The sequence below is a fragment of the Bufo gargarizans genome, chromosome 2 (genome assembly GCF_014858855.1).
Source record: "Bufo gargarizans isolate SCDJY-AF-19 chromosome 2, ASM1485885v1, whole genome shotgun sequence".
Lineage (NCBI taxonomy): Eukaryota > Metazoa > Chordata > Amphibia > Anura > Bufonidae > Bufo > Bufo gargarizans.
The window spans coordinates 245573649-245588109 of NC_058081.1; the positions used below are offsets into that span (position 1 = coordinate 245573649).

Here is a 14461-nt window from a genome sequence, read left to right on the forward strand (position 1 = left end):
GGTGCCTCCAAAATGAATGATCACTTAGCCTAGCCCCTCTACCACGACAAATTCAGCTCATCCTTCAGTGCAGGCTTCTTGCGGCCAAGCTGCTCCCAGTAGCTAACACATGGTGACTGGTGGACCAGGGAGCGAACCCCTTTCTGCTTCACCATTGTGTGTCTGCTTCTTAGGACAGAGATACAACTGAAATAGGGACATGCAACAGCCTTCCTGGGACAATGCCTCAAATCCAGGGGCAGACTGGGAACTTAAAATAGCTCTGGGGGGAAAAAAAAACGAAAAGTGGCCCCATGTTGTAGGCGGGTTCAAAACTGACAGTAGGCAGGGACAACAAAAATAGGTTGGGTCAGCAATACTGTAGTGCAGCTGTCCTCACCACAGTGTTCTCCTGTGTCACCGTACTGAGGACAGTCATATCGTTGAGTTCAGAAGGGCACCTGATGATCCGAATGTTATGTACCCAGCCGGTGGCCGTGAAGAGGGTTTGAACGGATGTCCGGACATCGGCCCACTTGGAGATTTCTTTGTAGGGTCTATCCCTGGGGCTGTCCCACCGTGATCCAGGACGGTTGGGGGGGGGGGGGGCGGCATATCTCCATGTCAGTGTTCCATGAGACAATCACACATACCAAAGTAGTGTGTACCCTGAGCGGAAAAACAGAGGCGTGACCTGCACCCTTTACGGGTTTGAATTCTTTGCATGCGCAGTCCATTGCGCATCCATGGGTACCACATGGACAAAAAATATGGCGGTCTGCTTCTAGAAGGAAAGCAGACCCCTTTTGATTCGTGTAGAGGCACGTCATGTACCAGTTTGTTCATGCTTAGTGCGATTGTCTGTATTATGTATGTGCACCGCTATGGAATGAATGGCGCTCTAATAATAATATAGTCACTGGCCGTTAGTGATCCCACACAAGCTAATGTTTAATACCTTATGTTTTAAGACTCTTCGAACTATCCATAGGGCTATATATAGTAAAATGGTGGCGGCCACAGCAGCTGTTACTTTCTCGCCCTGCCAGTGGAAAGTATGAAGACACGTCAAACCAGCGCCCTCTTTCAGCTCATTCTCAGAATCATAACAAGCACAATATGATACACGTGTCCCAGTGACTCTTGTTTACAATCACTAACCCAGCCCGCTATGCATTGTGTGACATGTAGTCGCCTACCGCCCTAAACACATACACATGAGGCGACGCTCAAACTACATTCCCCATAAGCCCCGCAGTCCGAAAACTCCGATCAACGTTGACAAAACATTCCTCAACTAGCCAATCGGATTGCCAGGCTCTAATTGATTGTCATGCAGCTAGGCCAATGAGCGAACGTCTCCTCGTCCACTGTGGTAGCCAATAGCTGACAGGCATAACTTTTCGCCAATCAGAAGTGCGGTTTGCCTGACAGATTTACTGTGCAGCCAATGGGAGTTCAAGTTCTCGTGTAACGCCTGCCCCCCAAGTCATTTTATGGGGGTAGCGATTAGGTAATGGCGACGGGTTTGGTAAGTAGATAAAGAAAGTTTGTGTTGACAAGTGCGGTTTGTGACATGACACAGGCCGGCGGGCGGGGACCGGGCTGCGGCTGACGCGGGGCACGGTGCGGTGCGGTGCGACGGGGAGGCTGGCAGTCGTTGCGCGCTCCTAGACGCAGCCTGTGACGTTCATTGTTTTTGTCGGTGTTGTCGGCTCCGCTTAGGAAAGTTCATTCATTTCCGGGCAGTGTCCGGCAGGCTCCGTGTACAGCGGGCGGCCAGCCTCGTCCTGTCCGCCTCTCACAGCTGCTCATTCATCCCCGAGCCTTCCCCTCCGCTGTGCCTCTGCCGGCCCGGACATGCCCCCGCAGTCTATAGCGCTGTACTGGGAGCGCTAACGCAGCGTTACCGGATAATCCTTCGTGTTTTACAGTCGCGTCTCTTTCCCCAATGGCGTTCAGTCTGGAATGAACGCTCTTACCATAGGGGGGCGCTATACAGCTAGTTCGTCCTTTCGTTTGACTACCACTAACCCCGCACGGGGTCTGTCAGTGGGGGGGATTCTGTAAAGACCTCCCCGTCTACAGGCCGTCAGTTATGGCGCTGCGGTGATATCGGCAGCGATTCCCACATACTACGGTGAAGTGAATGAATGGAGGAAGCGTGTGCGCATGCGCGGCTAGGTTATAAACAGCGCGGTCACGTGACGAGAGGAGCTGGCTAGGTTCTAGTTTCCTGATTGTCGTTCTACTTCAGTTCTCTGCCCCTTCAGAGCCCCCACCCTGGATCCCTGCGCTGACTCTTCTCCGGGGAAAGATTTCTCTACTCAAGTTATTTATTGCTCCCTTCAGTTTTATTTTTTTAGATGTTTGCAGTTTATCAGCCATTTAGGTTGATGTGGTGAAATAGGTCACCAAGGCTGAGTCTCTTATGACCGCCTTTCTCTATGCTAAGAACCGTCTCACTAGCGCCACCTTCTGGAAGTGGCTCTTTATGAATCAAAGGCTGTGTTTTTTTGTTTAACAATCCTAGGGACATGATGAGGGAAATAGCCAAGTCCAATACCCATCTGCAGACCGCTGTTTTAGGGTGGCTGCCCCTCGTCAGTACGGAATAGGGTTCTGGCTGGCAGAGTGCCATGTCTTGGATCTCTTTCTCTGGGAAATACCTCTGCTAGGGATCAGTGAACCTCTGTTTTCCAGTTCGGCGTACAAGGTTTGGGTTATCCTAGAATTCTGTTATGGATGAATTATAGTCCATGGTAGCGGAATCTATAATGGAATTCTTAGATAACATTAAAAACACAAGTTCGCTCGACACTACTCTTTGCGTATTATTTTCCCATGGTGCATTGCCTCTAGGTCTCCAGTGCCTTGCCTTAGCGGATTTCAGGAAACCAATGGCAGCTCTGTTCCTTCACCGAGCATGCAGAAAGCCTTTCCCCAATGACCTATACATTGCATAGGAAAGAGGCTCTGTACACCATGAGCAAGGTTTTTATTTGATTATATTTTAACAGATTTACCTATGTTGTCTAAAAAAAACACTTGCCCATGGCAACCAATCACAGTGCAGCTTTCGTTTTACCACAGCAGTTTAAAGTGAAAGGGGGAGATTGATCAAAAGTGGTGTAACCTAGAACTGGCTTAAGTTGCCCATAGCAACCAATCAGATTCCACCTTTCATTTTCTAATGGAGCTGTTGCTATGGGCACATCCTTTCTGCAATTTTGCCCACAAAAAAAGAAAGAGCATTTTTATCATAGGGAACCGTGTTTTGCGGATGCGTAATTTGCTGGCTGTGAAAACCTTGTGTTAATGGTCCCTTATTGCAAGAATAAAATCCTATTGACTAAATATTAACCACTAGGGGTGGCTGTTGGATTAGGAGCTGGCGTATTTTTCCTCACGCTGTGTTAAGCTCACACTATATATAGCTTGAGGTTCCCTTAGGTGGAGGATTATTGTATCAGGTGATGCTAGAGAATAGACATGTGGAGAGATGACTAGTATCCTGACTGAGCCACGCAACCTGGTTCCTGCTGTAAGTCAATAGCTTTCTATGAATCACATTGTGGAAGACCTCCGGTGTATGCCTGGGGTCACCCATGGAGAATGGCATACATACTACGTTTTGGCAAGAAATCCACGCTCCTGAATTAGAAACTCAGCCACGAGGAAGACATGCAGCTAATACGTCCAGACAGTTATATAGATGTCATGTATCTCATGGCAGATTTTACAAGGGTGCCTTCACCTGTGGCAGATTATTATTTTTTATTTTTTTATTTTTTATTTTGCAGACATTTCTGCGACTGAAAATCAGTTCCATTCATCTGAATGGGTTGTTTAAAGAGGACCTTTCACCAATTATGACACTGTGAACTAACTATACAGACATGGAGAGCGGCGCCCGGGGATCTCACTGCACCTACTATTATCCCCGGGCACCGCTCCGTTCTCCTGCTATGCCCTCCGGTATCTTCGCTCACAAAGTTATGGTAGGCGGAGTCTGCCCTTGTTCTGCTGTAGCGCTGGCCAATCGCAGCGTAGAGCTCACAGCCTGGGAGGTTATTTTCTCCCAGGCTGTGAACTCTGTGCTGCGATTGGCCAGCACTACAGCAGAACAAGGGCAGACTCCGCCTACCATAACTTAGTGACTAAAATCTCCGCCTACTATAACTTAGTGAGCGAAGATACCCGAGGGCATACCGGGAGAACGGAGCGGCGCCCGGGGATATTAGTAAGTGCAGTGAGATCCCCGGGCGCCGCTCTCCATGTCTGTATTCTTAGTTCACAATGTCATAATCGGTGGAAGGTCCTCTTTAACAGCATGTGCATGGATTTCTGCAAGCCTCATTCAGATGAATGGAACTGATTTTCAGTTGCAGAAATGTCTCCAAAAAGTCTGCCGCATGCTCCCTAAATCTGCCTCAGTATGTTCTCATCTTTTCTAGTCTGACATGTATCAGCGTCTACCAGCTTGTCTGAAGGAGCATCACCAAGGGTTAATAAATATGTAACGAACAGTTATACACCCCTGTAGCATCTTTCTCTATCACTTCCATATGGATCATTCATTGGGGACTGTCATCGTGATAAACCAAGCCAAAAGGAAAACCAGCTTTTTCCCTTTCATCCTCCATGACGGCATACCATGAGAGATGACCCGCCTCCAACCAGGTAGGGACAGGAAGTATAAATTTGACTCTCCTCCGGCTCCTCCTCAGTGTCTTCCTGTCCCTCCAGGTAGGAGATAGGTTTTCCCTTATGGTCGCCGACCATGAAGAAAGAAGTAGATGCCATGTGAGGAGGCAGCAGAGTCCGGTCCCCTATTGGGGGAGTCGGGCTCTGAAAGACCTGTCTCTTACCTGCTGCTGGCGCGGGCAGACAGGTCCACGTGGGGCCGGACACTCAGGGAGTCCCTCCGGTCGGTTTCCTTAAACTCCACACTGCGATCCGGCATGGCCGGCGCTCACAGTGTCGTCACCGGAAGTGGACGCGCGCCATGCGTTCCACAGCTTACTTCCGGTATGGGGCCTGAGAGCACTTCCGGGCGGTGGATCGCATGCCGGCGGCGGCGGGAAAATTCAAAAAACGCGCAGGATTATGGCGGAGGTCGTCCTCTGATCTGAGGTCTTGAGGTAAAACTATTTAAGGGGGGAACAATGACTCTTGTTACCCTAAAAAAGATCATGCTGGATCCAGGTGAAATTATGGAGAACACTCAGACCGTACCAGTGAGTAATGTACCAGGACAAGGGTAAAGGCAGTATATTCTGTTAGATTAACCCTTATGTATTTTCTTTCTTTCTGTATGTGTGCAGAGCGAGAGAGAGTGCTCAGAAAGCAAAATCTAGTCAGAGGGCAAAAAAGTGCAGTCTCTGTTCTATTAAACTTTCTGATTCTTCTGCTAGGAAAGTGTGTAAAAAAAATGCACGGACAACATTTCTAAAGATTTAGTTCCGTCCCTAAAAGAAGAACTTAAAAACACAATTAGGGAAGAAATCAGGGCTGCTATGTCAGACACCTCATTAATCCCTTCCTGCTCCAAACAGGCGCAGGGACCAGCGACAAAAACATCTGATTTAGAATTAGAGGAGGATTCAGAATCAGGTGAACTCGGGTCTGAAGATTCTGGGTCAGATTCAGAATTTAAAAACTATCTTTTCATCTGAGGATACTAGAGAATTAATTTAGGCAGTTAGAGCCACTACGGATCTTTCTGACGAAAAAATCTGTAGATCAGTCCATGACGAGATGTTCAGTGGATTTGAGCAGAGATCTAACCGAGGCTTTCCGGTACATAAAAACATGCACAATCTAATTAAAAGAGAATGGAGGTCCCCGGATAGGAAACTATTCATTCCTAAGACAATAAGGCGACGACTCCCCTTTTCTAGCGAAGATGAAGCTTTGTTAACTACCTGTCCCAAGATAGACGTTTCTCTATCTAAATTAGTGAAGGGTCCTAATGCCTTACCATTTGAAGACATGGGGTCATTAAGGGACCCCATGGATAAAAAGACAGATCAGACTCTTAAAAAGACATGGGAAGCTTGTGCGGCCCTGTTCAAACCAAACCTAGCTGCAACTTCAGTATCCAGATCATTAAAGAAATGGCTCACGCAGTTAGAATCCTTACTGAGAGGCGGAAATACATATGGTGATCTTAAAGATTCCTTTCCTCTCTTAATCAAAGCTGTGGATTTCCTATCGGATTCCACTGCGGAATCTGTCAGGATAGCTGCTAAGGCATCTGGGTTAGCGGTCGTGGCAAGAAGGTCCCTCTGGTTAAAATCCTGGTCAGGTGAGGTCAGTTCAAAATTAAAATTATGTACCTTACCTTTTCATGGTAATTTATTGTTTGGAGAGGATTTAGAGTCTATCCTAGAAAAGGCTTCCGATTCTAAGAAGACCTTTCCCAGAGATTCTGGGAAGAGGAAATTTCCCTTTCGGAGAGTTAAAAAAGGGACCCCCTTTCAAGCAAAGAAAACGAACAGGGACTCAGGCTGGTCAAGGGGAAGAAGCCAGAAGAATAGAGGGTACCTGTTTTCTACAAAGAATACAGAACCGTCAAAGCAATGACGCCAGTGCTCAGGTAGGAGGGAGACTAAGTTCTTTTTTAGACTACTGGGAAAAGATTACAACAAACCCTTGGGTCTTAAATACGATATCAGAAGGCTACAAAATAGTTTTCAGTCTTCCTCCTCCCTCAAATATTTTCAGGGTAACTCCCATTCAAAAGACAGCTGTTCTCCAAACAAATCTGGAAGAAGGGATTCGGAAGCTACTGGCTCAAAAGGCCATAATTCCGGTTCCCTATTCTCAAAAAGGTCAGGGATATTATTCAACCGTTTTTCTAGTAAAAAAAAAACAGACGGAAAATTTCGGTTAATAATAAACCTAAAAAACTTAAGTTCATACAGTACAACAAATTCAAAATGGAGACAATAAGATCAACCATGAATCTGCTGAAAAAGGGAGACTTTTTAGCCTCCCTAGACTTAAGAGACGCATACTACCACATTCCGGTATGCAAACAGTCCCAAAAATTCCTGCGGATAGCGGTTTATTTGGGGAAAGATCTGTTCCATTTTCAGTTCCAGGTATTACCCTTTGGGATAACCTCGGCCCCCAGGGTCTTCACAAAGGGGATGCTGGAACTGGTGGCCCACCTGAGAAGGAGGAATATCTTGATCATTCCGTATTTAGACGACCTACTGATAGTAGGCGAGTCAAAACAGTCACTAGAGAACAATCTCTTTGTGACCTGCCAGACGCTGTATCTGGCGGGATGGCTAATAAATTGGGAAAAATCAAAGCCAGTCCCGTCCCAGGAAATAATTTTCTTGGGTCTCTCCCTAGACACCACTCGTCAGAGGACGTCTCTTACAGAACAAAAAGTCTCTGGAGTGGTAGAAAAGGTCTCACGGTTTCAGAGTCGTCCATCCTGTTCGATACGAGAGGCTATGAGACTACAAGGGACCCTGACCTCTTGCATCCCTGCAGTAAAGTGGGCTCAGTTCCACTCTCGAATTCTACAGCAGTGGACACTGGCCTGCTGGGACAGAAGCCAGAGCTCATTGGAACAGACAGTTCTGGTTCCTGTTTCGTTGAACCAGAGTCTTCAGTGGTGGAAACAAGTAAACCACCTACGCCAGGGAATTCCGTGGAATACGGAGGAACAGGTTTTCATCACTACAGATGCAAGTCCTTGGGGGTGGGGAGCGCATTACTCTCATCACTATTTCCAGGGGGCCTGGGCAAACCACCAGAAGATTTTGTCCTCAAACCAAAAGGAATTGATGGCAGTTTGGGAGGCCATAAAAGTGGCGAGTCAAGACATAGAGGGAAAGGATGTCCAAATAAGATCAGACAACACCACAGTGGTAGCGTATTTAAACCATCAGGGTGGAACAAGAAGCCTATGTCTGAGCCAAATAACAGAAAGGATTTTTTCCTGGGCAGAAGGAAATATAAGATCCCTTTCAGCAGTCCATTTAAAAGGAAGCTTAAATGTAAAAGCAGACTTCCTAAGCAGGGTCAAGATATGTCGAACAGAGTGGAGTCTAAAGGAAGAAGTTTTTCTCCAAATAACCCAAAAGTGGGGAGTTCCCCAAATAGACCTCTTTGCATCAGCCACAAACGCAAAAGTAGACCGTTTCTTTTCCCTCAATCCAAGAGACAAAAGCGAAGGCATAGATGCCTTTTCAATAAAATGGAGGTTCCATCTAGCTTATGCCTTCCCCCCCTGCAACTAATGTCTCGAGTGATAAAGAAGATAAGGCAAGACAAAGCCCATGTTATTTTGATAGCCCCCTTATGGCCCAAAAAATCATGGTTTCCTCTTTTGAAGATCATGTCAATCCAAAGTCCATGGATCCTTCCTTGGGATCAGGATTTGTTGTCGCAGGGTCCACTTCTCCATCCCGAGGTGGAAAAGCTGCTTTTGGCAGCTTGGAACCTGAAAGGTTGATCTTAAAAGCTAAAGGCCTGACAGATCCCGTCATCAATACTATGTCGGCTAGTAGAAAGGAGACAACCTCTAAGATCTATAATAAGGTTTGGAGAGCCTTTAATACCTGGTGTGTAAAAGAAAAAGTATCCCCTGAAAATTTTTCAGTCCTTTCAGTTCTAGGTTTCTTACAGTCTGGGCTGGAGAAAGGTCTTCGTCCCAATACTCTGAGGGTTCACGTATCAGCCCTTAGTGCAGTTTTTGATGAAAAAATTGCCAATCATTCTTGGGTTGTCAGATTCCTTAAAGGGGCAGATAGACTGAGACCGTCATTGAAAGCTATGACTCCACCATGGGATCTTAATTTAGTTTTATCAGGCTTAACAGAAAGCCCCTTTGAACCTTTATCATCTGTCTCTATAAAATATATAACACTTAAGACCCTGTTCTTAGTAGCAATTACATCAGCCCGCAGGGTTAGTGAAATCCAGGCCCTGAAAATTAATGAACCTTTCTGTGTTATCTCTGCAGATAGAATTACGTTTAAATTGGACAACTCCTTCCTTCCCAAAGTTGTCTAATTTTCACAGGCAAGAAGAAATATTGGTTCCCTCGTTTTGCGACAATCCGAAAACAGAAGGGGAGGAGAGGTTTCATAAATTGGATGTGCGGAGAGCAGTGCTTATATATTTAGAGGCCACGAAGGCTTTCAGAAAGACTGACTCCTTGTTTGTTCAGTTTCTTGGCATAAACAAAGGGCAGAGAGCGACAAAAAATACCATTTCAAGATGGATTAAGACGGCGATCTCAGATTCATATAAAGCGCTAGGGAAATCACCTCCAGAAGCCTTTACAGTCCATTCTACGAGATCGGTTTCGGCCTCTTAGGCAGAGAGGGCTAACGCTTCATTAGAGCAAATTTGTAGGGCAGCCACCTGGTCTAGCCCTAATACTTTTATTAAACATTACAGAATCCATGTTAAGGCAGGTCAAGATCTAGCCTTTGGGAGGAAAGTCCTTCAAGCTATAATCCCCCCCTAAGTTGTTAATATGTTATATCTCATGGTATGCCGTCATGGAGGATGAAAGGGAAAAACCAAATTACTTACCGGTAATTCCCTTTTCATGAATCCTCCATGACGGCATAGGGGTTTCCCACCCTAAAAAAAATAAAAAAATATATATATATATATATCAAAAATTATATGTAATGTATATACGTTCATAAGAATATGATAGGCCTACACATAGGTGATGGTGTGCAAAAAAAAATAAAAAAATAAAAAAATAAAAGATTCGAAAGAACACTCTCTAGGCTGTCGATCCAGAAAGACACTGAGGAGGAGCCGGAGGAGAGTCAAATTTATACTTCCTGTCCCTACCTGGTTGGAGGCGGGTCATCTCTCATGGTATGCCGTCATGGAGGATTCATGAAAAGGGAATTACCGGTACGTAATTTGGTTATTTGCCCATAGCATTCAGATTGATCCTTTTATTTTCCAAAGGAGCTCTGAAAACCTAAAGATGGAATCTGGTTGCTATGGGAAATTGTCACTTTTCCTTTGCACCAGTTTTGATAAATCCCTAAAGCTGGGTTCAGACCTGAGCGTTTTACAGCGCGTTCCTACGCGCTGCAAAACGCTCAACGGGCAATAACCAATGATTCCCTATTGGAATGGTTCTCACCTGAGCGTTTTACAGTGCGTACGATCGCGCTGTAAAACGCCCGACGCCCCAAGAAGTACATGAGCCTCTTTGGGGCATCTTGTCGTGCGTTCCTGTACATAGACTTCCGGGAACGCGCGACAATGGGCGTTCGCTTGTCTCTGTATGCGCGATTGCAAACGCCGGTACAATCGCGCATACAGAGCGCTCCTTTCAGAACGCTCAGGTGTGAAAACAGCGTTAGTCTTGTAGAGCTAGCTCAGCTGAATATAATGATTCCTTTCACTTAGTGATCCGTTCCTTCATTTTGGAGAAAAAGTACTTTTAGTTAAGTGCACCGAGGGCGGGCCCAAGCCACTCTGTGCACACTTTATTGACATTGCAAGGTTCCTTCATAGTTCTCTTTCCTGGCTCTGCCAATCAAGGAGATTGAAAGCCTGGCAGGAGGAGCAAGGGTGCACCAAGTTGCTTGGGTCTCGTCTTGGTACACCTAACTGCTCATTTTGCATATGAATTCCAACTAATCACTAAAGGCTGATGTTTCAGACAATTATCAGCAATGAACCAACCTAATTGTCAGTGGAGGTGAGGGATGCATTTACATGTAGCAATCCCCTCCACTGTGTGGGGACAGGCGAGCAATACATTGATCTCTTGTCCCCATAGAAGCGGATTATTCCTGGTCATGTAAGTGCAGCCCTCCTCGCCGCTGATAATCCGCAGTTAGTGGGAGCATCTGCTAGGTTCCCGATCGGTCTATGTAAAAGGACTCTTACAATGCCCATCCCAGAGAACTGGCCTGATTATTATTACTACAAAGCATTACGTGTGGTTTAATAGGGAATTTCCTGGTAACAGGTTCCCTTTAATGTTAATACAAAAAATCTGTCTGCAAAGGGGACACAACTATATTGTAACTGTATTGATGCTTCCAACATGTTGAGGGTGGTTGGCTGTGGACCAGATGTAATGTGATTCTACAATGTATGAATACTTCAAGAATCACCTACAAATAGGCACCCCATTGTTAAGGAGCTGGCCAGTATGTTCCCAGCGACACACTTCTACACAGCCCCTCATAGTGTATGGAGGCTTCATGGGTAATGCCTCTATGTTCTCCTCTAACGTTGTGTTTCACCCTATGGAAAAGGATCCATCCTCTGTGGCCACTTCCAGACCGCCATAATGCAAGCACAGTTTAGTTGCTGCTAAACCTAGTCCTCCATATGTTCAACTGAACCAGAAAGAGATCACCTTTGGGTTCTATGATGATCTAAGTTTGGTTCAGTTGACCCATGAGCAGTCCATGTTTGGCAAGTGCTGCCTCTGCTACATTCAAGATGTCAAGTCCACAACAGAAATTGACAAGTCGGGGTTTCTAGTAATATTTATAATGTTCATACATACCTGCTCCACAATGCTTCAGGCGTCTCTGCAGCCTCCTATCCCCGCACTATTTACATCCGTTGGTGCGTGGTCATGGTCACATGCACCGCTCCAGCCAATGACTGGCTTCAACAGTGATGTGACCACAAGCAGCACGTCACCGCTGAAGTGGGGGATGTGACCATTAAGAAAACAGTGCAGGGACCAGAAGATGGAGGCAGCGAGGAGGACTGGAGCGCCTTGGAGCAGGTAAGTATGAATGCTATACTTCAAGGGGCAGGCTGCGAGTACTTGATAAAACATCACTATTATCAGAAAGTGCCTTTAAAGGGAACCTGTCTTCTTGGAAATGTAAAATAATCTGCAGGCAGCACAATATAGAGCAGGAGGTGGTCCTATCAGTGATTGACAGCTATCTGTGTATACATAGCCATAGAGGGCAGGCTGTCAGTCACCGATAGGACCGGCTTCTTGACTTCAGAGCCCAGAATGAGCAGAAATATACATGTATGAAATAACAAGTTATAGTGAATTTTTCCCCATAAAACTATATTTCTGTACCGTAGTGTAACGGCCTGTGTGGAAAACACTCACATTTATCAATGTTTATTTGCCTTTCTTGGCGCATTATACTGTAAAATGGATGTAGTTTGCAGCTTGGCCAGGATTTAGACGCCTTTATAATATCTACTCCACACAGACCCTGACATAAAGACAGTGACCTACTTTGTAGGGAATCTGTCGCTAAGGCCTCATGCACACGACTGTTGTTCGGGTCCGCATCCGAGCTGCAGTTTTTGTGGCTCGGGTGTGGACCCATTCACTTCAATGGGGCCGCAAAAGATGCGGACAGCACTCCATGTGCTGTCCGCATCCGTTGCTCCGTTCCGTGCCCCTGCAAAAAAATATACAACATGTCCTATTCTTGTCCATTTTGCGGACAGGAATAGGCATTTCTACAATAGGCCCCCCGTTCCGTTCCTTATTTTGTGGATCTGCGATTTGCGGACCGCAAAACACACCACAGTCGTGTGCATGAGGCCTAACTCTCAATAAAACCAGTTGACATGGGAGATATGCCCTTGTCATCTGAAACTAATGATGTTGGTACCATCTCGTAAGTGAGTCCCTGGATGCCCTAGTTCGTGCCGCCCACTCCTACAGGCTGCGCCATCACCACCTTCACAGGGCCAGGCATTGAAGACGTAATCACATCTGGCCACAAAGTCTCCCACCTTCCCTCCATGTTTGGTACAGAAGCACCCCAACCGATGGGCACATCTCCCAGCTGGTTATATTGAGAAGTATTTAGTGACAGATTCTCTTTCTGTCAGTGTAAAACGTAATGGCAGTGGTGTATGGTGTGATGGTTATCAGAGCAGGTAAGTATGTCACAGAAGACTAGTTATGACTGAAATGGTGCCTTCTTTCATAGATGTTCATGGTTGTCTGAATAGTCTCTACCTCTTTGTATTGTACTTTTATATTGTAAATTGGACCTTTCTTGCTTTTTACTTAGTCTATGCTGTTGTGGTGATTTCATTTGTACATCAGATCAACACTGCTTTCTTTTTCTATGGTCTCCTTAGTTTAAGTGCTATAATATGGTGTGGGAAGTGAAGACAAAGGACATGCCCAATACAGTACAGAAAGTCCAGTTGGTAATGGACAAAAGACCTACAGCAATGGATGAATCTCTGGAAGTGCTGAAGTGTGATGAACGTCTCCCATCTTCGCCAGGTTACGAGTCTTCTGATGATCACATGGAACTTGGTATGGGTTTTGCTAATAAATGCATTTTATAGTTTCCATATACTGTATAAAACATATATTGTCATCATTTCCCAAGATATATCAATCTGCTTTATTCCAATTTATTCATCAGTGTTTCCATTCGCATCAGTGGACGCCTTACTAATTTCAATGGCATCTACAGTACGTTTAATTCTTTTGCTCTGAATAAAGCAAATATGGAGTGATGTTTCCTGGATGAAAACATGATTGGGGGACCGGATCAGATTTACTAATCCTACAGATGCCATAGGCTTAGACCGCCTTTGTAGCCCTGCACTGGATTTATCACTGGGGCTCAGGCTGGAGCAGAGATAGACACTTTTCTCTGACTCTGTACCAACTATTGGTTGGATTACTTTGAGACTGATTTTTTGAGTAAGAGTAAAAAAGTTGTAGAAACCCTAGTTGCGACAATTTGCATCACTTTTTAGACAAATACAAGGCACATACATGTTAGTAATTCTATACAAAAAAACGCTGCAAGAGTGCTATCCTGTGTGAAACCCAACCAGGTAATGGTATCCACAGAATGACTACAGAGGTGTGCACCCCCGGGCACAACTCTAGACAACACGTGTGGGCTGCCTTGAACTGGCGACAGCTGCAAATCCACTCCCTGGAATTCCATCGAATCCCACCAACAAACGCAGAAAGGATGAGGATAAAAAAAGCAGAGTGCTGCTACTATAAAAAACTGCTTTATTTGGGAAACCATGAAACAATAAAAGCTAAGGTCATGAGGAGATGAAAATAGGTAATACAGTGTAACGTGTTTCGAGAGAGTGGTACACGATCAGACATTTATCACCTAAGGTGACAGTGTTAAATGTTGTTTGTGGGGTAACCCTTTTATCCTATCCAATATTGATTGCCTATCTTTAGCATAGACATTGGGCAGAGATTCCCAGCACCCTGCTCATCAGGGGTTAATCCATTTTATAAATGCTGTTTTTAGTACCGTATGTGCTTTCTTCTCTCATTGAGATTGGAATGCTCTATACCTATTCACATACACACATATATATATATGCAGTCAGAAGTCAACTCTGATTTACATTCCCTGCTGCTAATGTTGAGCACTTCAGGTTGCCTTCAAGGGGGATTTCAGCAAATTGTAGAATAGAAGCCTTACCCAGCCAATTCCCTGCCATTCCAACACCACCAGTTGGGTGTTCCCCT

General features: G+C 45.4%; 1 protein-coding gene across 1 annotated transcript in view; it reads left to right on the forward strand.

The window, feature by feature from the left end:
• Nucleotides 1–1400: 1400 nt before the first annotated feature.
• Nucleotides 1401–14461, forward strand: part of HBP1 (HMG-box transcription factor 1) — a 35770-nt gene continuing 22709 nt past the window's right edge. The window contains exons 1-2 of the mRNA XM_044280196.1: nt 1401–1510; nt 13078–13261. Of these exons, the coding sequence (XP_044136131.1) occupies nt 1496–1510; nt 13078–13261 (199 nt within the window). The 5' untranslated portion in view covers nt 1401–1495. The remainder of the gene's footprint in view (nt 1511–13077; nt 13262–14461) is intronic.